We start from the raw sequence: 27,984 nt of genomic DNA, 5'->3' as shown, positions 1-27,984 counted from the left end.
AACAGAATTGTTTTGCCAATTCACTGGTAAGTATGTTAGAATTAGTCTCAGCCATGAATGCCTTCAATGGCATCTACCTGGAGCTAAAACAAAGTATTCTTGTAGCCCAAAGTCATGAAATGAAAACAAAGCATCTTTATAACATGGTGTAAAGTAAGTATCCAGCAAACGTGAGAGGTGAACCCACATAAATCAGAAGGAATTTGTTAACAAAGACAGAGAACAATTTTTTAAAAAATCTGTTTTCACATTGTACATAATAATGATATAAAAACAAGTGTCTACTTTTTTTCCTTATCCAGAGTGCTTAAAAACAAAACAGAACAAACAAAAACAAAAATTGGCTCTAGATGACTGTGGCAATTAAATAACTAAAATGAGTGATGAGAGCATAAGTTATTTAAGATTGAATATGACCCTCCTATTAATTCACTCCTTTGTACTAAACACCAGAACTGATATTGTTGGAGCCAAAATTCTTAAAAAGGAGAAAACTTATGGAAGGAGAAGTAAAACTGTGGGTGAATGTGTATGTGTGTGTATGTATGTGTGTATATATATATATATGAGCTGGAGATGGACATTTGTTTTAAATATCTAACAGCTTATTGGCTGTACTTCCAAATCAGAGCAGAATAAAATAGAAAGGGAGAAATAAAATAAATTATACATAACTTACTAATCTGGGAACAGCTGACATTATTATTATTATTACTATTATTATTATTTTATCATCATCATTATTACAACACTAGCAAAAAGAGGCAGTTTAAATGAAAATACAGTCATCAAAAACAAACAGAAAAACAGACAAAACGAAATCTCTGACATGCAGGATATGATCAGCTCCTCCAAGCAAAACCCCAGAGCAAGTCTTTTGAGAGAGAGAAAAATAAAAAAGGAATTTTTTATTTATATGTAAAAATCAAACTTTAGGGTGGTGTTTGGGGGGGGTGAGATAGGAAAATGACAACTGGAGTGAAAACCATAGCACATCCAAGCTACTGGTTGGAGTATTTACTATCTGATGCCTTAACACATATAATGGCAACTGACTTGAAATGATTTTGCATTAATTTGTACAGGCCCTACAACTGCCTTGGAATTTGGCTGGCAAAATGTACACAAGCAGTCCCATCCCCATTAGTTGTTGCTCTTCGCACACACTCTGTTGGAACCAAAATTGGACTTCAGTGGATTTGTTTCACAGCAAAGGAAGAGTAGTGGCAAAAATCCCTGTGTTCAACCTGGCTCCATTTTGTTGAGCTGCAGTGACTTTTAATCAAATCCTGCTTTTTATGGTGTGAAATGCACATGGCCCACATTTCTGAAATGCAAAAGGCCTCTACTTCATTTCATGGAGGGATGAAAAATACTTTATAAAATCATCAGTTTCATTTCCTGGTCAGGAAAGGATGGAATGTTGAAGAAATAAGCTTATTTTATATTTCTGGACTATGGCCAAATGTATTCATTTAAAACAATGATTATTTTGCTTGAAGTATCAACAGGAAAAACAACCAAAAATCACTAAGTAGCAAACGTTAGTGGAACCAATTGACCAGGGAGAAGGGACATCTGGGAGCGGTTTGCTGGTAGCTTCCATGTTATACATGCACACCTCTATTACACAGGGCCACCTGATCCATCCAATAATAATATTAGACATTTAAAAATATAATTTCTGAGCCCTATACTTGGTTAAATTGTCATTTGAAGTGCAAAGTCAAGGTCAAGATTACTTCTAGACCAGTCACTTAGGAGGATGTGGGATTTCATCCCCAGATGTGGGTTTAACTCACAATGGTCCAACGTTATTACTATTAGTACCATAATCACACACATACATACACACAAAAATCCAAGATCAGAAAATATTTTTTCTCTAAATTTCTTATGTCTCTCTCTCTCTCTTTTCACCTGAGAACAGCACCTACAGTTCCATTAAAAAAAAAAAAAAAAGTCAAATCTCACCAGCTGCTGGTATTTCAGGTTTTTCAAGGGATTGTCTAAGATATAACACTGTCCTAACTTAAGAAGGAACAGGAAAAAGGAAAGGGAAAAAATGAACTTGGTCAACACTTCAGTACAAATTTGGCACTTGCTCAAAGATGTAGTGTGGTGTGCAATAGATAAAGAAAGTCCACTAAAGAAAATAATTGCTTATTTTGTGGTGGATAGCAAGGAAGTTAAAAACAGGCTCTTTTTCCCTCTTCCCCCCCATGCACAGACTTCCATCTTTAAAGTATAGAGATGGAGAAGGTGGAGAGAAGTAAAGAGAAATTCATCTTTCTTTTTCTGTCAGGTGCATTATAAAAAAAAAAAAAAAAAGGGAAAGGAAAAAGAAAAGGAAAAAAACCCAGAAACCCCCCCCAGAAAAACAAAACTTATTTCTTTTTAAAAATTGTAGCACAAAACAACAAAACACATTCACAAGCCACTTGTTGGCACTGTGTACCTGAGTGAGAATTTCTAGAACATTGTAGAACAAACAGCCATAAAGTTTATTAAAAAAAAAAAAAAAAGTTGACGGGTAAGACTTCAGTGCTTGGATGTAGCAGCTGAATTACTGGCATTATTTTACCCATAGCTTATTTCAATCTCTTGTTGTTGATATTGTTGTTTGCTTGTTGTATTTTTTTTTTTTTTCCTTTCCAAGCCTTTTGAGGCTGAGGTCTATTAGTCAGCTGATGTCCCAACTATTTAAGACTAACAGTTAAAGTAACAGTCAGTGTATGAGAAAGTTAATGTGCTTGGCCACTGGTAAGGATGAACCAGTTAGGGCTTCTTTAAGTCCTAAGGTCACAACAATCTTTTGACCCTTATCAGTTGGCTTGTCCTGCAATATGGTTTTCACTGTCACTCCCATAATCTACATCCGGATCATCCTCTTCCTCATCGTACTCATCATAAATTTCTCCGTTGATGTCCTCAGCCTGTATTTCTTCTTTGATATGTGGCTCCTCTCCTTTTACGCCATAAGTGCTCTGAATAACAGGCATCCCAGGCTCTGGGCTGCTAGACACGCTTGAGTGCTCTGAGGGCAGGTGAGGCGAGGGCATCCCAGCCATGGCGATGGCTCCAGGGTACACAACACCAGCAGTGGCGATGGGGATCTGTGCTTGTTGCCTGTGAAGAGGATTCCCAAAGAAGAGATTATGGGTGAGTGAACAGTCAGACGTGTACCTTACTATACAATGAATTTGCTCAGCAATGTCCGGCTCTAAGGACATAATTTTCACCCAACTGCCTAACATTTTTCAAGTGATATTCTACTTTGATTCTAACACCTTGCTTCTGAATAGTGCTTCAAAGACTGCAAGACATTTACATGTATTGACCATTGGATTCTTAAATAACCCTATTTTGTTGCTATTCTACTTTATGAAAAACGGAGGCACAGAAAGAAGCAGAGAGCCCAAGTACTTAACTCCAAGTTCACTTTTCCTTCACTCTAACATACAGAAATAATGCTTATTTCCTAGAATTAAATCTAAAGATAATTCCATTTTAATGGAAAAACTCTAGAGTATTAGAGCTCTCTAAAACTTTACTGCCCAGAACACACCAGAACTCAACAATATTACACTGTCCACCTAGTCTCTGAAACAGTTCTAGCCCTGTGGTGGTAGAAAGCAGAGCCCGCCTCATGGATGAACAACCTGTGCAACTGCACTAAGGCCTCATAGTTGGTTAAAGCTGTGCTGTCAGTCTTGACACTCTTAATAAATTTTTAAGAGAACCCATCTTCTCACTTTTGCAGTTGGCCCTATAAATTAGGTAGATGGTCCTCGTAGGAAGGGATTAATAGATGATATTCATTCATGCTTTCATTCATTCATATGTTTACTGTTTACTCAAGAAGTGTCGGGCTTTGTGTTCAGCTTTATATCCAAGTCATGTGCTTGGATATAAATCACAGACCCTTGGATAGAGCATGCAGCCTCTTTCAAGGAAGTGGAGGGGCCAGGGCAGATTTGAAAAGCTTTTTTCTAAGTTATCCTCTGGCCATATTTAGAACAATATTTATCATTCTAAGAAGCTCTTGGGATTTTGCTAAGTTCTGTTTCAAATATGAGCAACTGGTTTTTTCTGTGTTTTTGAGAGAATTCTGCAGAAGCAATGTGGTCGGAGGTAGCATATCACAACACTGTCAACAGCCGTGCCACAGGAAGCATCCTGAGAGCTGCATTCTTAATTCGGAATAGAACTTTCCCATTCACAACCTGGTTGTGCCCTAAATATAATCCCTGTTTTGTGCCATCCATGAAGGCCACAGACGTGCCTTGACAGCTCAGTAATCCCTCTACATTTAGAAATACGTGTTTCTTTCTTTCAAAATCATTGTTATGTTGTATCGCCTCAACTAAGTTGTTAGTTATAAAACTTGTCATAGTGAAGCTTTGGACGTAATGAAAACCAATGAGGAAAAGAACCAGTTATGCTTCTAAGTTTTTAATAGCAACCTTCAAAATTATTTACTTGCAGATATTTTATTTGAAAACCAGTTGTTAACAAAGCTCGTGTTAGAGCTAGGAGCTTGCAGTAGATTTATATGGATATATTTTTCAAGATCATGTGAAAATACCTCATCTCTGACAATATACTGAGTTCAGGTTCTTTTCCAAATGCTGCTTTGCAACTAAACAGATACGTTTCACATCCCATTAACTGTAACAGGAAGGTTTCCCTGTGAAAAAAGCGACTGAAAAGTCCATACCCGACATTGAAGTATTGCCGCATTTCCTGCCTCCTGTTCCGCATGATTGCCTTGTATTCACCGATGCGCAGCTTTTTGCCATCCACGAGGCACGTGCGCTTCGGCCTGGGCTTGTACTTGTAGTCAGGATACTTCTCCAGGTGCTGCTTGCTGAGACGGGCTTGCTCCTCATAATATGGCTGTTTCTCTAGGTTTGTCATAGCTTTCCAGCGAGATCCTGTAAAGAAAAGAAGGTGACGATTCCAATTTGCACAGCTTCTAAGCATCCTAAAAAGTAAGATAACTGAGAACAAGTAAATCTAAAGTAAAAATGTTGGCTCCAACCCAGAAATATACACAAGCCTGTTTTTGATTTGAGAGGTTTGACTCAAAAGGTAAGATCCCACAAGAACAGAAGTGTTGGTGGTTCCGTACTCAAAGAAACTATGTACCTAAAGATACGAACACTGGGTAATATATATATTTTTTCTGGCTTGAGCAGTTTAGCCAAACTTTTATATTATGCACTTAAAGATTCATAGGTAATTTAATGGACACATCTGTTATCTCTACATTAGACCATGACGTAATTCAACCATGAACAGAAAAGTTATACAATAATTCATCACATATTTTGAATCTGAGACTATAATAGTTTGTTGAATATTTTTATGTGGGGGTGGATTACTTACTACAAAAGTTGATAACATATATCATATATTCTCATTTTCCCCAAAATGTTTAAGTATGTTAAGCTTACAGGAATGATTATAGTAAATTCATTTCATTCAAATTTAATTATATTTAAAATTATGATATTAATGAACATGGACCAGGTAACTACTATGTGCTAGATACTGTGCTATAAACTTTACATATGTTGTTTCATCTCTACCTTTCACAATACTGTAAGATAGACAGTATTTATACTCGTAAATGAGAAAGCTGAGCTTCAAATAGATGAAGTAACTTACTCAAGGTCACATAACTATTAAATTACAGATCTGTGACTCAAACTCAGGTTTCATAGAATTTAAAGTGTGCTACAATGTATGCCCTTCCATACCTAGAATCCCCTACTTTATATAATCTAGTGGAGGTCAGAATTACAATAAGTATGTATTGAGTAAGAATTTTCTTTTAATAAATCACTTTCAATAATATATACAGACACTGCTTCCCATGATATAGTATACATTAATAATGATAACCCAAATTGTTTTTCCCCTTCTTTTTTCCATTAATTTTGGTGTGGATTCAATTAGGATTTTAAAAAAAATAAGTCTGAAGCTTAACTAAAAATAGTTTATAGCAATTCTCATTTTAGATGTGGTTTAAAGCTTTGATTCTGTCAGTCTGGCTACGTGTAGTAGTAATAGTGTTTGTTTTTTAATTTAGACAGACTTAAAAATCTGTTTGCAGATGAAGTGTGTTTATCTGCAAATAATCAGCTCAACTCGACCTAAATGTACACAGAATAAAAACTGGAACTAGGAGGTCCCTACCAAATATGTACTGGTACTGGTGCCTTTACCTGCCTTCCAAAGTCATCTAAGCAAGATCTTCGAAACTTTCAAATGGGTTCATTATTCAACCATAACTCCATATCTCAAATGTAAATAGCTCACTGTTGAACAGTTCTTCCCTACACATGTAGAGAATTCCTTAATGCGGGCTGTTATATTTATTTATTAATGCATGCAGTGAAATTTCCTCAGAATTTTTTTCCTATTGTAACAGATGTTGCATAGGTGGGTATATCCACATAGGTGTTACAAAGATTTATAAATACAGATTTTTTTTTCCCAATCTAGACAGTGAATATGAATTTATTCTATTTATAATAGAAACTCAGGTTACTGTTCAAATAATAGTTTCTTTTTCTATTCCTTTTTCAAACTTCTGTTTAAATAGCCTCATCCAACATTAGGTCAGTTGGTCAAGCAATATCATTTGTAGATACAATCTTAAAGTCCTTATTTGCCCAACATTACTCTCTAAAGGTACTTGAATAGCTTTATGTTGTTCTCAGGGCATACATAAACACAGATAAGATTATAATACTGTTGAACTAGATCAATTCTTTTCATGGAGTTTCTTGCAAGTATGTACATACTAACTTTTTGAAATTCAGATCAGGGAGTAGAAAAGTGAGCTTGCCAGTAATAACTTATTAACAAATAGGAATACATTAATCATGGATCAAGGATGATTGACTTGACCAAAATATAAAATTTACTACCTTTATCCCAAAATTGAACAATGAAATCAGCATTCCCAGTTAGAATAGGAATTGCCAAAGATTCTTCTCTAAATTTAAATGTTCTATAAGTACAAAAGGATTATGTTTCTCTAAGGGACAGAAACATTTATGCCTTGAAGTAATCTGCCTTGAAATGTGAGAACTGTTTTTATATTTCCTATTATGGACATAATGCTGTATTAATTACTGAATATGCAGTATTGAAAAAGAGAGTTATGGTTCCTATCTCCTTGGAGCTTATATTCAGTTGGAAAAAATACATTAAATACCTAATTACAAAATTTATTATTTTAATTGTAACTGTAGCAAGTACAGGAAGATAAGGGAACATATGATGAGGAGGTGAGATCAAACTCCTGTAGGTCAGGAAGCTGCACTCTAGAAATGACTCTTGCTGCAGTCCCTAACCCCTGGGCTGCAGTCTGGTACTGGCCCATGAACTGTTAGGAAATGGGCCGTGCATCACCACCTGAGCTCCGCAGCACCCCCAAACCGCCCCTAAACCCGGTATGTGGAAAAATTGTCTTCCATGTAACCGGTCCCTGGTACGAAAAAGGTTGGGGACCACTGCAAGTTAGGGATCAGAAAAAGAACCCATGGAAGAATACAATGGTCAAGGTTGTTCACTGGAAAGGAGAATTAGAGAAACTTCAAGAAAGCTGGTATGGCTAAAATGCGGAGGAAAAGGAATGTACATATGTATAAGGAAATGGGATAATAAAAGACGTGTAAATTCTCAGGGAAGTTGGCTTCCAAGTCTGGCATAAACTGGAATTACACAGTATTTTAACTCTTGATGATATAATTTCTCTGGGAGTATCACTGAACTCTAAACTACATTTTAAAATTTGGCTGTATAATAATTACAAATCTTTTTTAAAATTAAGAATTAAGATAGCCTAAGTACTACACTGGGGCAAAATGGCTAACTACTACATTTTATGACAAGGCAGAGCAGTGTTTCAGTTTAGTGGAAAACCCAGTTTTCATGTTTTAAATAATAACTTTCAATTGGGTTAACCAACTGACAAGTTTGGTTTTGGTTTCCATGGCTTTAGAGGTACAGTAAGTGCATGCAGCTGCAGTGTTAACCCCTGAAACAAACTCGATGAGCATGGTGGGAAAGCACTTTAGGTATCAATAACAAAGATGAAAATATCTGCTTGACTTGGGTGTGGCTGGCTGCTCACCCTGGTCTCGTACAGGTACCCCTGTTGTTTTCAAAAGGTAGACTTTTTAGAATGAAAAATAGAGAAGAACAATTGGGTATTTCCCCTGATGACAAAAGAGGAAGTTTCAATTTAAAATATTTGATGCTTGAAATAGAAAAAAAAAAAAAGGTCTTAAGTGTGTTTTTTTCCTTTCTAAATCTGGCAATACACTAAAAGTGAAGAGTTTGAGCTGAGCAGCATTGTCATCTCCATGGGGTCTGTAATGAATTTGCACATTTTACTCCAACTACTGTATATCTAATCAGAAAAAGATGTCCCTCATCCCCTGATCTAGCGCCAAGCAGTAAAAGGTGATTCCTTATGTTAACAATTTCAGCAGAATGGCTTATTAAAACCAGATTTTAGGGTATTATAAAATGCTTAGAAGCCCTTTAAAATGTCAACTAGGATCCCCAGAGACTACGTAAAATGTCAACCCAGCTCAAGCGCCTGTTTTAAGCAGAATGAATTAGCGGCATGCTGTCGGAGGCTGTTATCCAAAATAATCAGCAAAGAGGAAAACATCAAGCTTTCTTTGTATTTTTATATGAAATGGGCCATTTAGAATGATCTTGTGGATATTTGAAGATCACTTATTTATTTAAAGCTATGACTTTAAATAAATGTTTTATTTTTTCCTAAATGCTGTATCTTTAATTAATACAATTTCATCAAAAAGACTGAAATTAGGAAGCGCTCTCTTTCATGTTGACTATTATGATATAATCATATGGTCATTCTAATATTCTCTCCTTCAAACCAGAAAGAAATTTTCTTAGCCAGTCATCTCTTTCATAAAGGCTTTTGCTGTATTTCCTCAAATATTATTTCATATCATAGAAACTGATATTTGTCTCCTACTTAGGATAAAGTTTTAAACACTGATTATCACTTTGTCAGTATTCAGACACATGAATTCAGTGACATGAGATAGTTTATAAATCTTAGTATTTAGCTTATTTTTTTATTTTGACATTTTTGGATTTCTAAGTTAAGAATAACTAATATATTAAAACATGAGATATGTTTACATAAAGTATTCTTTTCTAGAGTTTTTCCAAATGAAACAGGTATATTGTTTTTTAAACATGGGAAATTTCATAGGAAAGTAGAATATTGTCATAAAAAGAAAAAATAGATCAGGGATGGTAGAGTTGTAAGAAATATGTATTTTCTTCTTGATCAGTTCCAGTTTTTTTTTTTTCTTTAGATACATTTTAGTTTTTAAAAAAATGAGATGGGCTCTTGCTGTTGCTCAGGCTTGTCTCGAACTCCTGAGCTCAAACGATCCACCTGCCTCAGCTTCCCAAAGTGCTAGGATCACAGGCATGAGCCACCGCGCCTGGCCCAGTTCCAGTTTTTGATTATGCATGGATATATATTTTTACACATAGATTTTCATATTTTCTATACACTGAAAGCTACACAGGCTCATATCTTTTGAGATAACATTCATTTACATATTTCAAAATCATTTTAGGTAAAATTTGAGATACAAGTTTAAGTGGCTAATGGTTTATGTTTGTTTTGATTTTATTAGAAATTCACATTGTGGACTGGGCGGCATCTATTACCTTTTTGAAAAGTCAGGATCATAAAAATACTTATATATGTTTAGTAACCACTTTTAGATAATCAGTTCCTTAATGCAAAGAGCCGAAAGGAATACTATCTTCATAAACCACATGCAATTCCAAGTGCATTGGGGATTTTAATGAAGCTTTAATAATTCTGAAAAATTCTGTTACTTATTTGTTACAGCCAAGATTTTCTGACAGAGTTAGATATTTTTATTCTATTTTTATTACTTATCTCTTAGAAGGCAGAGAATTAATAATCAAAATTTGCATAGGTTGTCCAGTACCTGGCCACCAGGCTACTTGAAGATGAGGTTAAACATGGTGATGAGATGAAGATGATGATGACAATGACAATGATAATAATATCAAAAGAATGGCACAAAAAAAGAAATCTTCCCTTTTTTTTTCTGGGACTATTAATAAAATTGGTCTATAACAGGACTCTTTATAATTGCTACCATTTCTCCCCACCCATTTTTTCTGTGTGCTTCAGTGTCTATGTATGTAGAATAAATGTGTGTTTTGTTTTCTGTTAAGCTGAAAGCTGCAATGGCAGGAAAATTCCCTTTTTGATAATACTTAAAATTATTAAAAGTTACTAAGTATTACTAAAAGTACCTTTAGTACCTAAGGTTTCTAAAGGTATGAATTTAAGAATGTACATTCTACATCTTCTTGTGTTCTGAGAATCTAAACTGATTTCAATGATAGCACAAACATTATCCCCACCTCCACCTTCACCCCCACAATATGAGGAATTCTACAAACAAAACTCCTTATCCTTATGTTACAAAGGATGATGAAAGAAGAAAGAGACCTTAAGATTAACAATAACCTGTGCATAGTTCTCAAGGAAAAGAATACAAATGATCAATACCAATATTGGCTCATGTGAAAGAAACTTTTTTCTCAGTGTTAGTAAAAATATTTCTAGATTTTTGAAGAAAAAATTACAATAATTTGTATGAAGACACACGGCTAAATTAGCTATAGAAACTGGGCACATTTCTCAACGAGCACAGAATGCTTCCATCAGAAGAATCTTCAATGATGATGCCTATTTCTTGGATAAGTGGATACCATGAACCATCTGGCCTCCAAATCCAGTATCCTTTCACAACTGCAGAAAATAGAACAGTACATTTATTCCATATATTACTTAATTCTTAACGCTTTTCTTACCCAATATCTTGCTGATGTTGGAGTTGTGCATGTCAGGAAAGGCTTGAAGGATTTTCCTCCGTTCATCTTTAGCCCACACCATGAAGGCATTCATTGGACGCTTTATATGGGGTTCATTGCTACCACGCCCCCTGGATTCCCTATAAATTCTTGACTCTGAGACTCCAGCACTTCCTAAAACAGGGAATATCACTTCATGTTAGTGTTAAAACTTTTGGCAACTCTCTTTCTTGCATTACTGTATTTTAGTCTATTAAAATATCTGAAAACAAAAAGTACTTCTGATAATGGTACTTCCAGTTCTTAAGACAGATGCTTGTTTATAAAGTTCTTGTGATAAGCCTTGTGGTGGCAAATGTTGTATTTGTATTTCTAATCCACTTCTAATCTATGTTCCCTTTATTTCAATGGACTATGGACTGTTTCATCAGTTTCTTTCAAGAGCTCACAAGAAACTTGAATGTATAATTTTTGATGCAGAGAATAGTTAGATTAAATCAACAGTCATGCCAGTACTGTAGAAATATTAAATAGGTAAAGAAGTTCAAAAAACCAGGAAACACTAATCTCCTTGGCAGAATGGGTGATTACAGGTGAGGATACATCTTTGCGACTTGACGCCTGTCAGAACATAGAGTACTCAGGCCCTTTTCCTCTCTCTGAGTTTACATAAGTAAAGATACTGCTAGATAAGATTTTGAAATTAAAATACAATATAGATATTTCATTGTAATATGCTTTTCTTCTCTTTGAAATTGTGTGCTAACAAATGCATGATATGTGCTGATGTAGCAATGATAGGTCTGCCCCTAAAAAGACACGTAAAAATGGTAGGGTAAAGAACAAATGAACAGTTATATTACTGTGGCTTCTAAAGGATTCTACCGTCACATGTTTGAGGAGAGAAAAATAATTTATTCCTCTGAATTTTTCCCCTAACATCTTAAGATTATTCAAAAAGACCCACTGATAGTTAGTTACCAATCAGTAAGCTTCACTGATAATAAAACACAACCCAAGAGTCACAATGAAACCTTTGGACACTGCATTTACTCTTTCAGTCTTACAGGACTTCTTAGAATGGATTCAGCAGATTAAACAGCTTCCAAGATACTTGCGATTAGGCAAAACAAATAAGGAGAACCAGAAGAAAATGCAGAACTCTGATAGCAGGTTTTCACTGGTTATCATCACAAAAAAAATGGAGTACATCTATTTCGGTAATATCTAAATATTTAAAATACTTTGGGGATTTGTAGAGCTTGTATTATCAACAAAGCACTCTTTCATTTTCTTCTTTTCTCCTTCTTTTCTTTTCTTAATTTGAAGGCATAGGAGTCAACCAAAATTACCCAGACTTGAAGACCTCTATATTAGTAAACAAAAAACAGCATATCTGTTGGTGGAGTTTCTCAGTATTTCTCATTCATAACAAGCTCTTTGGTCTGACAAAAGATGGAAATTATTTCACATATAAGCATGACTGAATTTAACAAATCACAGCAACAAAAACTTTGACGTTTTAATGCTGATTACTATGAGTATATTTTATCATGCTAATACAACTTAAAATTTATGAAATGTGTTATTACCAGTAATTGTCTTTTTATTGACAAAATGAGTGCGAATATATGGCAACATCTTTCTAAAATGGGTTTGTAACTAGCAAATGATCATTTGCACATCTGCCTTTTCTTGTTCTTACACCTTATAGCAACATAAGCAATAAAATGAACATTATGTGACTTCATCAAATCTAAACAAGCTCTTTGTATGCACTTAGGCCAGGTTTATTTTAGCCAAGTGGAGTAGAAAATAGAAGGAAATGTTTGGATACAGTAAATAAGAAAAATACAGATTTTTCTTGGCTATCAGTTTTCAGTTTTGACAGAATTATGTTGTTAAATGTTCAGGTTTGGCTAAACCCTTGACTAAGTGTAGACCTGGATTTAAAAGTAGAACTGGCCCAAGGCAGCTGGAGTAGAGGGAGTAGATAGCCGTGTATGTTGGAGGATTCCAGTGGCCCCCCTCTCTCCTGAAGTATGCTGCTTACTGGTTTTCCCTGGGGCTGTCTTTTCTATTTGCAAGGAACTTCCTTGTTACAGTAGTGACATTAAGGGCTGTGCCACCAAAGGAACTCTTAAAATGCATGTATTTCAGCCAACAGTAAAGCGAGATTCCCAGTCAGGGCATGTATAAGAACACCACTTTCTTCTTTCTCCCTCTTTGCTATGCTATTAGAATTAGAGTAGCAACTTAATTAGATGTCACTGTGGATGCTTAGAAGGTTCATAGATGATAAAGACAACACAAGTCTTGAGGCATATGAGGGAAGCATGAAGCTTTTCAGGCGGATTCTAGTTAAGTTGCAGATAGTAGGCAGTATACTTGACTGTGTGGTAGATAGTAAAGGAAGGAAAAGTATCAAAAATGTAAAAAAAAAAAAATAAAAACCTATCCTGAATATTCTGATCAGGGCTTGACAAATAGAAACTTAAAAATGAGCTGATAGATACAAATTTTTGAAGAGTGCGTTTTGGGCACAAGAAATAGGGAAGTGAGAGACAGGGTAGATGGTGATTAAGAGCATTTGCTTTAGAATCATGTCATCTTAAATCCAAGTCCAGCTTCTGCCACTTTGAGCCCTGTGACCTGGGAAAAAATAACTTCAAAACTCTTAAGGGTCAGTCCCTCTCTGCAGTAGTACTTATCTCGTAGGTTCTGCTAGGAATTAAGTGAGATAATTTATGCAAAGCACTCAGTGGAATGCTTGGCACATGGGAACTGCTCAGTACATGTGACCTCTTATTGTAATGATCAGGTATGAGGTGGCTGTCTTGTCTATTTTTTAGCAGTTTTAATTTGCACTAAATGGACACTTCTGCACATTACTGGAATATATATGAATGATTTTCACAAACCATCAGAATCTCCACTCAGATTGAAATCCATCATTGCATGGCTAAATTTTCCTTCTTCATTCTGTTTAACTGCCAGTTGCTGAGTCAGACTCTCCAGTGTTGTTTTTTCCTTAAAAGAAAAATTTATAATGAGAGTTCATTCTGGAAATTATAATTATTTGAAGACATTTTTTTTGGACCATATATACTACATTAGCTTCTGGAAAGGACAGGATGTTGATCTGTTCAGCTTTGCAGGTGCAGCATCTTATACTGAGGTAATGAAAGGAAGGATCAGCAGGATTTTTGAAGGAACTTTGATTCCTATAGACCTCTATGATGTATGGCATTTGGGTTTGGTATGCCTAAAGGATATATGCCGTGATCCTTGGAGACAACCTTACCAAATCACAAGATGCGTGCAGAAATTTCATGGAAACAACCTGTTATATATTTGGAATGTCTGGTTTATTTTTAGCCAAACAGTAGAAGTATAGGAGTGGCAGGAGGCCCAGAGAAAAATCTTCCAATAGTCAGGTGACCAAATGATAGAAACATAATTCACAGTAGTGCCCTCTGGTTGCCATCTTCCCAAATGCCATCTGCATTCCTCATGCAAGGGTAATGAAGACGTTTAAATATTCATTGCTAATTGCTTGTCAAGTCTCTGTACATCCAATGTGAGTGCCTGCTACTTGGACCACAATTTGATTTGGATTGCTAAGCCAAAATATTGAGTTGGCGAATTATTTGAGATACAAATATACCAAAATTAGATTTGCGGAGACATCAAGTCATTTAAAAGCCTGCAGTACATGATTTACATTCATGGAGAACAGGGCATTACACAATAAATTATTTTCAAGAAAAATATAATGCTTAATCCAAATCACAAGAGATATTGAACTACTTCCAAATTAAGAAACTAAGTGATTTTTAGGAACAGAAAAAGCATTCAATGAAGGGTTGACAACTTTCTCTTGAACTCTCCAGCACTGCTCTGAGGATGATGTGGTTCCAAAACAGTTTTAAGAAAAGCATCTATTGGATCTCAGAACGTTTGCTCATGTTTCTTGATAATTATTCACCTCATTTTTGGAGGAAAACAGTCATGACTGGTGTTAATGAACCTCATATACTTCAGAACTGCTACTGACACAATAAAATGTTCATAGAAAATAGTCAACTATTTAAGATAATTGTATTACAGGTAAAGGGCCTAACTAATGTTCTCCCCCAAAACTAAGGGGATACTGAAATTCTTAATATGGTACATGCTTTATCTCCACAGAATCTCTCACAATATTACAATGTATATACTGGATTAAAAATTCTTTTAAGTCAGTGGCCTTGGAATGCCTGTACTCTATTTATTAAAGCCTGTACAGTGTTTAATAGAAAAACATTTTTAAATTGCTAATCAGTATAAAATACAGTAGGGAAACTGGAAACAAATAACTTACATTAACTTCGGTTCAACAGATTTATATAGTATTAAAGTTGAAATAAGTTATGTATTTAAAAATATAGAATCTGACCCAATTTGTTTTGTGTATGAAATTGGTGTTTCAGCTGTTTTCTATGTTCCTGATTTCCTTTGCTGAGAGAGTTTGCTGTATATATTCAGCTGAGCTCAGGAGCACCAAGGGCACTGGCTTAACAGACTTTCTGTAAATGTAGCTGTTAAAACAAAAGACAGCTACATTAAAAAAAAAAAACAAAAAAAACTGCCACATTCCATCAACATGATCCGACAGTCCCCGTGTCGATGAAGACTTTACTGTACTCTCTTTTGGGGGATGTACTGGGTCTTGATCACCTCTCAGGTTTTGATTTAACCGTGTAGAGGGCGATACGACTACATATTTTCCAGAGAGTTTTCCATTCTGAAGCAGTCTTTCAAGAAGAAAAAGCAAAATGAAGGCAACTGGAGTAGAGAAAGAATGAAATGTTAAGCAACTTCTAAGGTTCTGAGTTCAGCTCCGTGGATCTTGTGCCATCTTACCAAGAGACTAAAATTAGCAAGTGATGAGCAGGGAAGTCACAATCGGTTTTTACAATAAACAAACTCTAAATATCCACCTCTACAGCACATAGTATAATAAAAGGATTCAATTAGCTACCCCAAAGTGAAGCTTACTATACTTCTCGAGAGGATGTCAGCGGGAGAGAGTGGAAGTCAACATGGTAAGCTGCACTTTTTTGGAACCCTTTGTATAGTCAGTTAAGCTAATTCTCAGGTGAACAGGAAAGTGGAGAGGTGATTAGAGGAATTGGAGAACAGGTGGTGTGCCTTTAATTAAAATGCATTACAATAGCATATAAGTCAAAGTGGTAACATTTCCACAATTTAGGAAAACTAGCAGACAGTAAATTCAGAAGAAATAATTAATGTGAGGACATAATAATAACCAAAGTGGAAAATAATTAACCTATAATTCCATATGAAAACTGATTCTATAGTTAAAGCTGATATGTAGTACTTATGTATAGAGGTGGGTATAAATTTATATGTTGACAGGAGTCTAGCTAAAATATTGAGCTACCAAAAGAATGAGCTGGAATTAAGAATAGTTCTCAAAAGTTTAAATTCAACCTACTCAGGCACAGAGGAGACAGAATCAGCCAAATGTTATACAGCAGAAATGCTGGTACACTGGAAAAATCCCTCCTACTCTACCCCTTTCCATGCCACATGTCCCCAGCTGTCTCCTCCCCAAAAGACTTTACCTATGCCCTTGTCTAAAATGCAACAATTTGAGATTCTGTTTTTTAGGTTAAATATTTCCTTTTCCAAAAGCCTCTTTTCGGCCAGGCATGGTAGTACGCACCTGTAGTCCCAGCTACTCGGGAGGCTGAGGTGGGAGGATTGTTTGAGCCCAGGAGTTTAAGGCTGCAGTGAGCTATGATCATGCCACTGCACCCCAGCCCGGGTGACAGAGAGAGACTCTGTCTCTAAAAAAAAAATAATGAAAATAAAAATAGTTCTAAAAAACTCTTTTCATATGTGCAAATGCTACTGGAAAAGGTGATATTTTGATTCTCAAAGTTCTTATAATTAAATTAACTTTTCTAAGAGGCAGCTGAAACAGAACAAAGGCAGTAGATAACAGGTGGGAAGAGAGGTAAGTGGGAAGATGTTGAAAATGGGAAACGCCAAAGAAACTGAATTTGGAGAAAAAGAACTAAATGTTGATGAGCACGGGTGACAATTTTCATCAATCCTATAATCTTAGTTCTAACTGGCTCTGATTAAATCATGTTAGTCAGGAATTTGTATAGAAAAATAGCATCCTATTCTCGCATTTTAAGTTTGGTATTCTGGAACACAAATCCAGTGTAGTGCTTATACTTTACGGCACTGTCATAACTATTCAAATGTTGATTTAAAAATGACAAGATTCATTGATCTTCTCTCCCCTACCTTCTTTTTATTAGAAATAAAGCAAAAATTAAAGAAAAATAAACATATTTAAAGAAATACTTGCCAAAATTTTGAACTGCTCTGAGTAATCTCACAAGTAGAGGGCACAAAGAGACTAACTATAGCAAAGTAGTCAAAATGAAAAAGTCCTGGGGATTTATAGGTAAGGGCCAAACAAGATGACCTGTATGCTTTCTCTCTTGAATAAAAACTAACAACTGGATATCAACCAATTGATAGATGAGTCCTATGTAGCTAATCAAATCTTACACAATTCTGCAGGTTTGCTAAGATCAAGGGGAAACATGAGGTTAAGACTGTTTTTACTTGAAAAATCTGATTCTATATTGACTTGAAAAAGATCCAAGTGAATTGTATCTTGTCTACAGAAGAAATGAAAGTTGTAGACCATATAGTTTCTTGGACTCGAATGAATAACTTCTAAAATTCAACATCCAAAGAAATAATATTAATGTATTAATATTTACTTGGGGAAGTTGGTAGCCGGTCTTGTGTTATGTGACTTATCTTATGAATTGCATAATAGAAAACAGCATGTGTACTGTTTGCACCCAACACAAGGCTACAGTGGGAATCAACAAGGAGAGACATGAAATTTCTAGAGATGTCGGCAATTAGGTGGTTAGAAGTGGTCAGTATAGATCCACACTTCCTATATCAAAAACCATTCTGAATGATTAAAGGCCACATGATTAATGGGAAGATGACATATCTAAGGTTAGAAAATAATGGGTTTTGGCATCAGGGACATCACATTGTAACCAAACTCTGCCATATATATTAGCCATATTGCTTTAGACAAATCAGTCAACCTCCCTGAGTCCCAGAATCCTGATTTGCAATATGGCAGTTGAATATATGATAGATTCTCATTAGTTTGAAAAATTTAAGATATGCCTTTAATATTGTTAAAAAATCCAACGTGGAAAATTGAAAAGATAAAGATTCTTCCTAACATATAAGTATTGGAGATTAATTAATCTGAGCATTAAGAACCTATTATGATTATGATTTTCTCTTCTCTATGGCTGTGGTCCCCAACCCCCGAGCCCCATGGACTGGTACTGGTCTGTGTCCTGTTAGGAACTGGGCTCAGAGCTCCACTGTGCCCCCACCCCTGTCTGTGGAAAAATTGTCTTCTATGAAACTGGTCCCTAGTGCCAAAAAGGTTGGGGACTGCTGTTCTATGGTCAGACAAATATGCATTAAAAAAGAGAATTTTAGTAACAACTCTATTGTTGAAATTTTTCCCCTCTTGTCTATCATCTACTATAATGTATTTAATCATTATTTTTTTCCATTTTATACTCATGCATGATGAGTTACAGTTCCATTAATATAAATATTATACTTAAATTGAAAACTTTCCCTACTCCATTACTTCAACTTGCACAAAAACAACTAAAAATTCAGTTTTTGCAAAGGCTCAAATGGACCTTTCTTGATATTTTACAGAGTGGGCAAAACAAAAAAACACACAACTGTACCTTAGAGAAGGTAGACATTTCCTTAGTTACCTAATCCCGAACTAAACAGGGCATGAGTAGATAAATCTTCTATTGCTCCCTGAAATTGGCATTTGTGTAAGTGATGAGCTTTGCTCCCCACCAGCCTCACATACACAGAGAGAGAGATGGGCTGTGGATCAGCTATCATAATGGACACCCCTGAAATAAAGCTCACAAAGCTATAAAACTCATAAAAAGCACATGCATGAAATGACAGAATAGAGTGTGACTGTCAAATGTTGACTCAGTAACAGTTAAACCCCTTCTGGCTGCACTTTTTTATGGTCTTCTACTACGCTAATGACACAAAAAGAAATAAGAAACAAAAAGGGTTTTTAACCCTCCAATTATGTGAACCTCACAGACCACCAAAGAAGATGAAAGATTATTTTTAATGCCATAACAATTTATCAGTTGGAGATTTTTTTCATCAGCTTAAGTAAAATATAAAGCAACAATGCATGTGTCCACCCCCTCAGCCTCTCAGTTTCACTCTTGCTTATTGATATCTCCATTTTCTAGAAAATAACCATCCGCCCACATAATCTAAGAGCACAAATGGGAGAAAAGACTTTCTTGTAAATTATGTATAAATTATATATAATACACACACACAAACACACAATTCTCTCTAATACTAACAAGACAAGTTGAAGAAATCTTTCACTAATTTTACCCCTGTCAGGTGTGAATTTATCCATTAGAATATCAACAGACACTTTGGCCTTGAGGAATATTTTCCCATTCATTTTGTCCATCAGAGAATCATAGGGAAACATGAGTTAAGGTGTTAGAAGGGTCCATATATGTCCTCTGGTCCAGTCACCCACATATTCAGCCTCATCTAATCCTCATGTTTTTCCCTTCTAAATCAGAGATTCCCTCATGAATGAAAAACCATAATTTTGTTCCACAAATTTCCTTTTATGAAATTTGGTAGCCAGCTTCATGAAGTTTCTTGAGGCATGAATTCTGACTAAACTTAGCAGCTTAGTTTCATCAGGCAATCTGATCAAGTGAAATGTACTAGCAGATCAAGTTTTCTTAAGAAGCACTATAAAGCTCAACATAGTATGGCTTAGAAACACACAGTTTCTATGAATTCAAGAGTTTTAGTCCAAGTGAATAACTTTCCAAGATAGTAAAATGACTATCAATAATATTGATGAATCATTATTAATGATTTTTACAGAACTGATTTTAAAGTGGAAGAAATAGTTCAAAGTTGATGACAAATAACTAATTCTGATTTTTATGAATGAAGAGAGAAATCTGAGGAACAATGACCTGAGCATTTTATGTGTATTCCAGGAAAGATGGGGCTGACTAGTATAAAGATTAGTTAAGAGCAGTTAGTAGAGGATGTGGTAACAAGAGGCTAATTCAGTAAAAAAATAGTTATTATGACCTCATTTTCTTTTTCTATAGGCAATGGAATGCAAACCAGGGGAGCTCAATGATAATAATTGTTTGGACTTAGTTATGGATTATGCACCTACCAATATCCTCGTTGTCATGATAGAGAAATTACATAGGACCCTGAAAAAGAGATCTGAGTGGAATGGGAATAGGAGATCAACAGTAGTCACCCTTTAAACACCTTAAGAACCCCCATGTTTAAAAAGAATCAAGACCTGTTATTTGTGAAACAGAGAATACTTTGGTTATATGTAGTCAAGGTAGAACACTGATCAAAGGTTGTAAGTTATCAGGCCCCTCAGACCACTGAAGGAAGAGCTATCCAATAGAGCTGTCTATCCATTGAATGGGCTGCTTCAGGGTGTAAAGAATTTCACCTCCCTGGAGGTTTTCAAGTAGTGGCCATATGACTACCTCCCTGGTAGTCTAATATTAGAGAAGTTGAAGAGGCAATTCAAGATTGGATGACAGGTTGAATTGAATGCCTTTTTTATTTTCTTTCAAACCTGTAATTCTATGATTTTATGTCCTATTTGACTGGACTTTATATAACAAAACTGAAATATTCTGATAAATATTTCACAAATAATTGGTCTTGATTCTTTTTAATCATGGAGGTTCTTCAGATATTTATTTACTCATAACCATTATTGATTTTCTCTTCCCACTCTTTTCATGGTCTTGTGTAATCTATCATAACTGTACATTTTCTCTACCCATAAATGATAATTTCCTCAAAAGTTGTTAATTGATAAGCTTCAATACTTAAAGCCACTCTTTTTATAATAAATAATTCTATAATTCTTTTCTTAAATTCAAGGAAGATATGTCAAATTATGAAAAAAAATATTATAGCTATTCCGATGTATTGGAGAAGACTGTCCAATAATAATCAGACTTACAAATTCAAGTATTTTGTTAAATAAGCAGTTTTATGTCAAATTCAACATTACTTATTTAGTCCTTAAAACAGGAAAACACTGCCATGGAGAAAAGTCTCTATGTCCCAGGTGTGTAATGTATAAAAAAGCCACTCAAAGGCATGTGTAAAAAAACAAATAATTCACAAAAAAGGTACATATGAATATTGTCACAGTAAAATACTGGCCCTTGCTTCTTTGTCATCATGGTGCTTATGGTATGTACACCTAGAAGAGGGAAGAAGGCAGGACGGGAAAAACTAAACCCTGTGATTTTAAATTCTGTATATGTGGTCAGGATTCAGCCAATGTCTAAAAAAACTGCTTTGTTTTTCTTTCGAACCTGGGCAGACAGATGTACTGTACGATCTGAGTCAAATCAGAAGGGTTAATGTAAGAAAATTAGGAGGCCAGCAAAGAAAAATAATAGAATTCATAACTGACACAGGATGTCCAGTAGGTGGGAGGAATGCACAGATGTAAACAGAAAACTAGAATGTTGTCTGATGATAATTGTCCTATAAACAATGTGCAACTCAGTTACTGAGCTACAGAAACATATAGGATTGTTCTCTTTAATTTTTCCTTTTCAAAGAATAAAAGCTATAAAACTGTGAGTATTCTTATAAATGTAGCTTCACTAGCCAATAGTTACTTTAGTTAAATAAATATAATTGGACTATTTTAAAGACTCATGGCTTGGTTTGGAAATGCTGGGTCAGACAAATGGAAATAGGCACATCAGGGTTATAGTTCACTTTTCAATTATCCGTGGTAGTTTTGGGCAGAGAGAGAAAAAGATAGATTAGAATAGATATTTAATATCTTATTTTAATGAACAGCTAAAACTTCACCACATGTTTTATCAGAGCTGCTAGGAGAAGCAAAGTAAATAAGATTGAATATATTCTTTTTGCTTTCCTAGCTCATTCTCTAGTGAAGAGGCCAGTGTGTGGCAGAGAAAGGAAGAGCTAGGAAAGGAGCAGAAACAGGAAAAACAAAGTATTGGGAAAAGAAAAAGATGTACAAATTGTGGAGATGGTGGTTGCTTAAATGAGATTTTCACAGTAAAGCCTAAAAAATGTGCTAACAAATACAAATACACACGACCAATGCTGGGGCACAAGCTAACTGAACAGGCACCAGGTTACTTTCTGGAACTCCCTCACCACGGTCCATTAAAAAGCTAGGTTCAAAAACTGATCTACCACTTGAATTCCTCCAATCTTCTCAAATCTCAAGCTTTTAAGAAATTTTAAAACAAAGAATAATGTTCTTATATTACAGAGTGAGACTGAAATCTGATGTGAAAGCACTGAAAATTGTAAGGTACAAATTAAATACCAATCGTCATTATTACTCCTGTAACTCATAGGCATAAGCAAGTTTTTCTTATTTGTAAAAGAGGAGAAAAGGTATGATAGGAAAGATTAGATGAGACCCTTTGAAATAAATGCTAAATTCAGAATATTTTCTTGATAATTTTAATCCATATTGGTAAAATAGCTTGCAATACATACAATAAAGAATACCATACATCTACTAAATATAAGAGGGTAACTGAAAAACAAACTTCTTTTTAATTATTTCCATGTCTTACTGTGTAGCTGTCTTGAAGACAGCTATTTGATCTCGAGAAGGAGGAATGGATAAAGGGAGAAAGAAAAGAAAGACCATTTTTTGATAGGCCAGGTTTTTCAAATTAACACTTCTGGTCCAATAATGAAAGTGAGTTTTATGTTACTTATTGAAAATTTAGGAAGTTCAGAAACAGAGGCATACATATGTAAATTTATAACCCCATGACGTTGGCATAACTATTGTTTACATTTTATTATATATTCTCCTAGTCTTTTATCTATGAATCATGAAAATAGAAGTTACAAATACCTACATCATTCTCTACATAGTGTTTTGAAACTTGCTTTTTTCAGGAATACTATTGTGAGCATATCCTCGAATCCTTAAACAAATAGACAATTTCAATTATCCGAGAGGCCTGTGGGTATCTCTCTGAAACCCCAATTTGGCATGCCCTATGAGTCTTCATTTTATTGGACCATCCTGCACTAACCCCTCTACCAGAATGATGTAAAGAACACAAGACTCTCTGTTTGAAAACATGCACAGCTTTTCTAGGCTTGAAAATTAAACCATAAAAAGTTTACTGGAAAAAAAAAAACCTTTAAAAAGCTCCTTAAAAACTCACACCATAATTGCTCCCCACCAAGCGTGGGCACTTGCTAGCTGCAAGTAGTGGCACTGTGACAAATGTAGCAAAACTGAAAGCGGGCTATACTAAGAGAAAGAAAAAGTCTTCCACTGGCCATCTGTGAAAATAAGGCATGTGGCCATTAAATGCAGAGGCTGTAAATATACACAAACTCCATGAAGCAAATGGCAAAAAAGGACTAAACTTCAAGCTCAAACAAATCAAAATGTTTAATGCATAGTTACCACTGCTGGACGAAAACAGCTCTGATCTTTGCAGTCTGCAAACTCGGCATGTATTTCAATTAAATACCCCCAAAAAGAAAAGAAAGAAAAGGAAAGAAATGAAAAGACACAGAAGAAAACCGTCTGGAACAAAAGGCTATAGACAGCCTATACTCAATTTCTAGAAACAAACAGCCCCTTTAACTTGCATCAGCCTGTCGAGAATGTCGATTGGAATTATTGAAAGGCTGACATATAGAGTGATGGATGGGTGATGACATAATACCTATTTGCCTTTTTGTCATGGTTTTTGAAAACTGGCTGCTCTGTGCTGATAATATTCACTAAGGGGTTTTCCTCTCCCTTCTTGTCCCATAAGAAGTGTTCCCTAGCTAAGACACTAAAAATTAAGAAGGTTTTATGAATGAAAAACAAAAGGAAAGAAAACCTAAGGATCAAATGCCAACTTGCACATAAAAAGCTGGTCTAGATTTTCTAATAATAAGTTGCCTAGAAAGCAGTTCCCCATCCATTTTATATAAATTTTCAGAGTAGAGAGACTTCAATAATAAGAAGGCACATATTCAATTTCAGATTTTGTGTATCTTTTAATTAAAGTCACCAAATAAATATATAAATATAGAGAATAAAAAATAATATATGTTCATTTTTATAAAGAGAAAATATTAATCACTGGTGTTATTTTAATTTGTTCCTAGGCAAATTCTAACTAGAGGATTTAGAAGATTTGGAACATTTTTTTTAAACACACACACACACACACACCCTAAGTAAAATCTCCACAATATTGGAAAGATCTATCTCATTTCCTTCAGAAGGATTTACCTAACATGTCTACATCCTTTGTAAAGTTTTTCTCTAGCTATTGAAACATCTAGTTCTAATTTGACTTCTCAAATTCATTTTAGCTAAAGGCAACATTTACAACAGCCATCCATACATCACTAATTGCGCATCTTCCACTGAATGGAGAGGCATGAGTTCCTTCACATTCCCTTTTTCAAAGCAAAGCCTGTAATTCGCAATTCCTCACAGGCCTTCTCCTTATCTTAGGGAGAGGAGCATGTGTTAGATAATGCTGAACTACATACACTGTGTCAGTTTCTGAAGAGTTAACACTGCTCGCCCCATCCATCAGATAGCCAGTGACGCATCAGGAAAGAATGATGGATGGAAAATTATTACAGGGCTGCCATCCGATACACTTACTGCCATTTGTAACTAATGCTGGGAATGACACACTTTTTTTCATTATTAAACATCCACATTAAGTCAACATTGGTCACTGTCATTTCATGTTTGGCACGCTGTTAAAGGGAAAAAGAAAAGGGTTGACAATGACAGAAAAGAAGAGGTTGTAATAGAAGAGTTTCCAAGTGCCAGAGTAATAAAATTAACCTTTGTTTACAACCAGCCTATATAATCTGTGGTAAGGCTTCTTATGAATATGATTGACAAATAATCAAAAAGAGAAACTGGTGCCATTATTGAGTAAATTCTAATTTATAATAAACATGTTATTTACCAAATTTTCACCTTATTTTATAGAAATCTGCAAAGAATTTTTGTTGAAGCTCAGGAGGAAAAGACAGACATTCCAGCTATGATTTACAGTTAGAGATGAATTCATAGTATGCATACCTGTTTGTATTCTAGGTACACTGTAGGCAATTAATGTTTGGTGAATAAATTCCCTACCTTAAGAAATATATGCATACATTTGCATGCTTATTTTTGTGAGTGACATCTGTTTTACATAAGAAAAGCAATACAGAAGTCAGTCTTAACACGTATACAGCATGTGTGTGAACACACTTTCATAGACTTAACCTGTCATCAAACAATGTTTTCTTGTGCACATGCTTGTCGTTTAATTCTTTACGAATCCCAGACAAAGTCTAAGGCCTGGACATGTGATAGTGGAAGAGCGAAAGATAGAGAGATGGCAACAATTATAAAACAAACAAAACAAACTAGTTTCGTGAAGGAAGCATTTGTGAGCTTTTATCATTTTTATAATGTGCCTGACAATTGCCTTTTCCTACCCAACAGCTGGACCCAGTTCTAACCAATGAGATGTTTGTGGAAGGCAGCTTGAGAAGAGGAATGAAACATCTCTATATGAATGAAGAATGAAGTTAGCAAAGAAAAAACTTCCCCTTCCTGAATCTGCTTGCCTTCACATGGATGGAATAGTCACCATTTTGTGACCCAAAGAGGAAAATCCAAAGAATCACAGAGATTTCAACCCTCATACCACTTAGTTAACGAACCAACCTTCTACTCCCAAACTTCATGTCATAAAAATTAAACACTATTTGTTTAAACTACTGTATTTAGATTTCCTGATGCATGTAGTGAAATACATTTTTAACAGATACTACAGTATAGGCATAGTCTTCTTAGGATAACCACATCTGGAGTGAGGGGAACAGGCTGGAGAACTTCTGGTCCATTCCTCATTTCAACTCAGTGCACGGGGTCTCTGTTGTATTAACACTGCCTGGTGGGATCAGGCTGACAACAACTGAGATTTTTATGATCTCCTATAAGGTATGGATACTTTCAAGTATAAGGTTAGGAACCTAGTATGCAGTTGATTGTATGGACAACATTGTGCCATTTGGTTGTTAATGAAGCAAAGGGGGTGTTTTTGTTTTTTGTTTTTATTAATAAAACAAATGTATGAAAAGCTTCTTTCTGTTACTTCCTACCTGAGAAGCTGACTTTTTCATCCAGAACACTAATCTGTAACAGAGCTGTGTGGTAAAAGATAACATTATTTGAATATACAATCAGTCTATAATTAACTAGAGATGACAATTATAAATAACACTGTGTCCCAGAGTTTCCAAGAAACCTGACACATAGTTCTTGGGTATGTTGAAACACTTCCAAGAAAAGTAAAGAAATAAAAAAAAATCTTTTAGAAGTCTTCAATTAAAATGTGTTTCAGTAAAAATGATTTTCATGATGTGTTTTGGTACATGTCACTGGAAAAACATTCGTCCCTATCTTCACACCTCTAATTGTTTTCACTGTCCAATTACAGCTTTTCAGAATTAAGACCTTGTAGTTGGGACAACCATGTTGGCTATTGGAGATGTGAGGAAAAGTTAATGTGTGTTAAATTTGTGTACTCAAGAAATTGGGTCTCTACTACAAGATTCCAATTATCTGGAGCTCAGGTCATAATATCTATTATCTTTTAGACTAATAGGAAGCACCGGGCTGAATTTTTTTCCTTTTCCCTTTTCCTTTCTCCTGGCTCCCTGCCATCTTTCTTTCTGCTTTATCTCCCCCATTCCTTACGTTTCACATACTTTGTGGGTTTAAGGAGTTAGGTGTGTTATTTTAGATAGAAAAATGCCCTTCTTTCGGGATGTAAATGATATGAGAAGATGATAGTGCAAAATATAAGAGGAATTTATCATGTTGTTTATGGCTTTCATTAAGAACTATGAAGCAAAATTTCAAACCAATTATTGATCCATATATGCACTGCCCATAGGTAACTCTGAGTGATTATAAAATTTTAATAAAAAGGTAGGTACTAGAAAAATGACAACACAATATGCACAGTGATGTTGGTTCATGTAGAAGAATAAGTATCTACCTTTGTGAACTCACATATATAATTGATCTGATGTACTAAGCAATATGAGTCTTTCTTCAATTCCTATAGGTGAGCTTTCACACATCAATATGCAATTATTAACCATCAAATAATTTGACCTATACTATAAGCTCTATGAAGGCAGAGCCCATATTTTTTGGTTCAATACAATACCTCCAGTACACAGCACAGACCCTAATACATGGTAAGTGCTAATGATGACTAATTACTAATTCAAAGATATAAATATGACATTATTATCTCATTCCCATGAATTACACAGAGATCAATCGTTAATACTGTAGAAATGACACCCAAGCTAGTTCAACAGGAAAAGTCAACCACACACTATAGTAATACCTGCTTCAATAATCTCAGTTTCATGCTCAGGTGTCAGAGTAACATAAAGGTTGAGATAATTCAGATCCTTTGGTTGAAAACATTTACTTATACATTACAAGAGTTTGTCATACTATTATAGTAATGGAACTGCTTCATTTTCATAATTTAATATTTTCACTTAAAATCCATACAAGCATAAGTCTATAGTTCAAGGTGTAATTCAACTACGTTGACAGTGCATGGTGAACAGATTTGTGAGCGATAACCTTCTTGAGACTAGAGATACCTTAACTGGCCGTAGGTTTGGCAGGTATTACTTAAAAAATAGATTTAAAAAAATAGCTGTTATAACTCTACAAAAGAGAAAGGAAATTTGATGCAGTAGCTTTCAACAGAGGCAACGCTCACTCCTACAACCCAAATAGGAGGTGCTAATCAGAGA

General features: G+C 35.2%; 1 protein-coding gene across 1 annotated transcript in view; it reads right to left on the bottom strand.

Moving 5' to 3' along the window:
* Window positions 1-896: 896 nt before the first annotated feature.
* SOX5 (SRY-box transcription factor 5) overlaps window positions 897-27,984 on the bottom strand; it is a 427,434-nt gene continuing 400,346 nt past the window's right edge. Inside the window, exons 12-15 of the mRNA XM_045554202.1 lie at window positions 13,857-13,965; window positions 10,936-11,109; window positions 4,721-4,937; window positions 897-3,129 (exon numbers count right to left, since the gene is read on the bottom strand). Coding sequence (XP_045410158.1) covers window positions 2,826-3,129; window positions 4,721-4,937; window positions 10,936-11,109; window positions 13,857-13,965 — 804 coding nt within the window. The 3' untranslated portion in view covers window positions 897-2,825. The remainder of the gene's footprint in view (window positions 3,130-4,720; window positions 4,938-10,935; window positions 11,110-13,856; window positions 13,966-27,984) is intronic.

This window comes from Lemur catta, chromosome 6 (genome assembly GCF_020740605.2).
Source record: "Lemur catta isolate mLemCat1 chromosome 6, mLemCat1.pri, whole genome shotgun sequence".
Taxonomy (NCBI): domain Eukaryota; kingdom Metazoa; phylum Chordata; class Mammalia; order Primates; family Lemuridae; genus Lemur; species Lemur catta.
The sequence above is the reverse complement of the archived record's forward strand: the minus strand, read 5'-3'. Positions and strand labels throughout refer to the sequence as shown.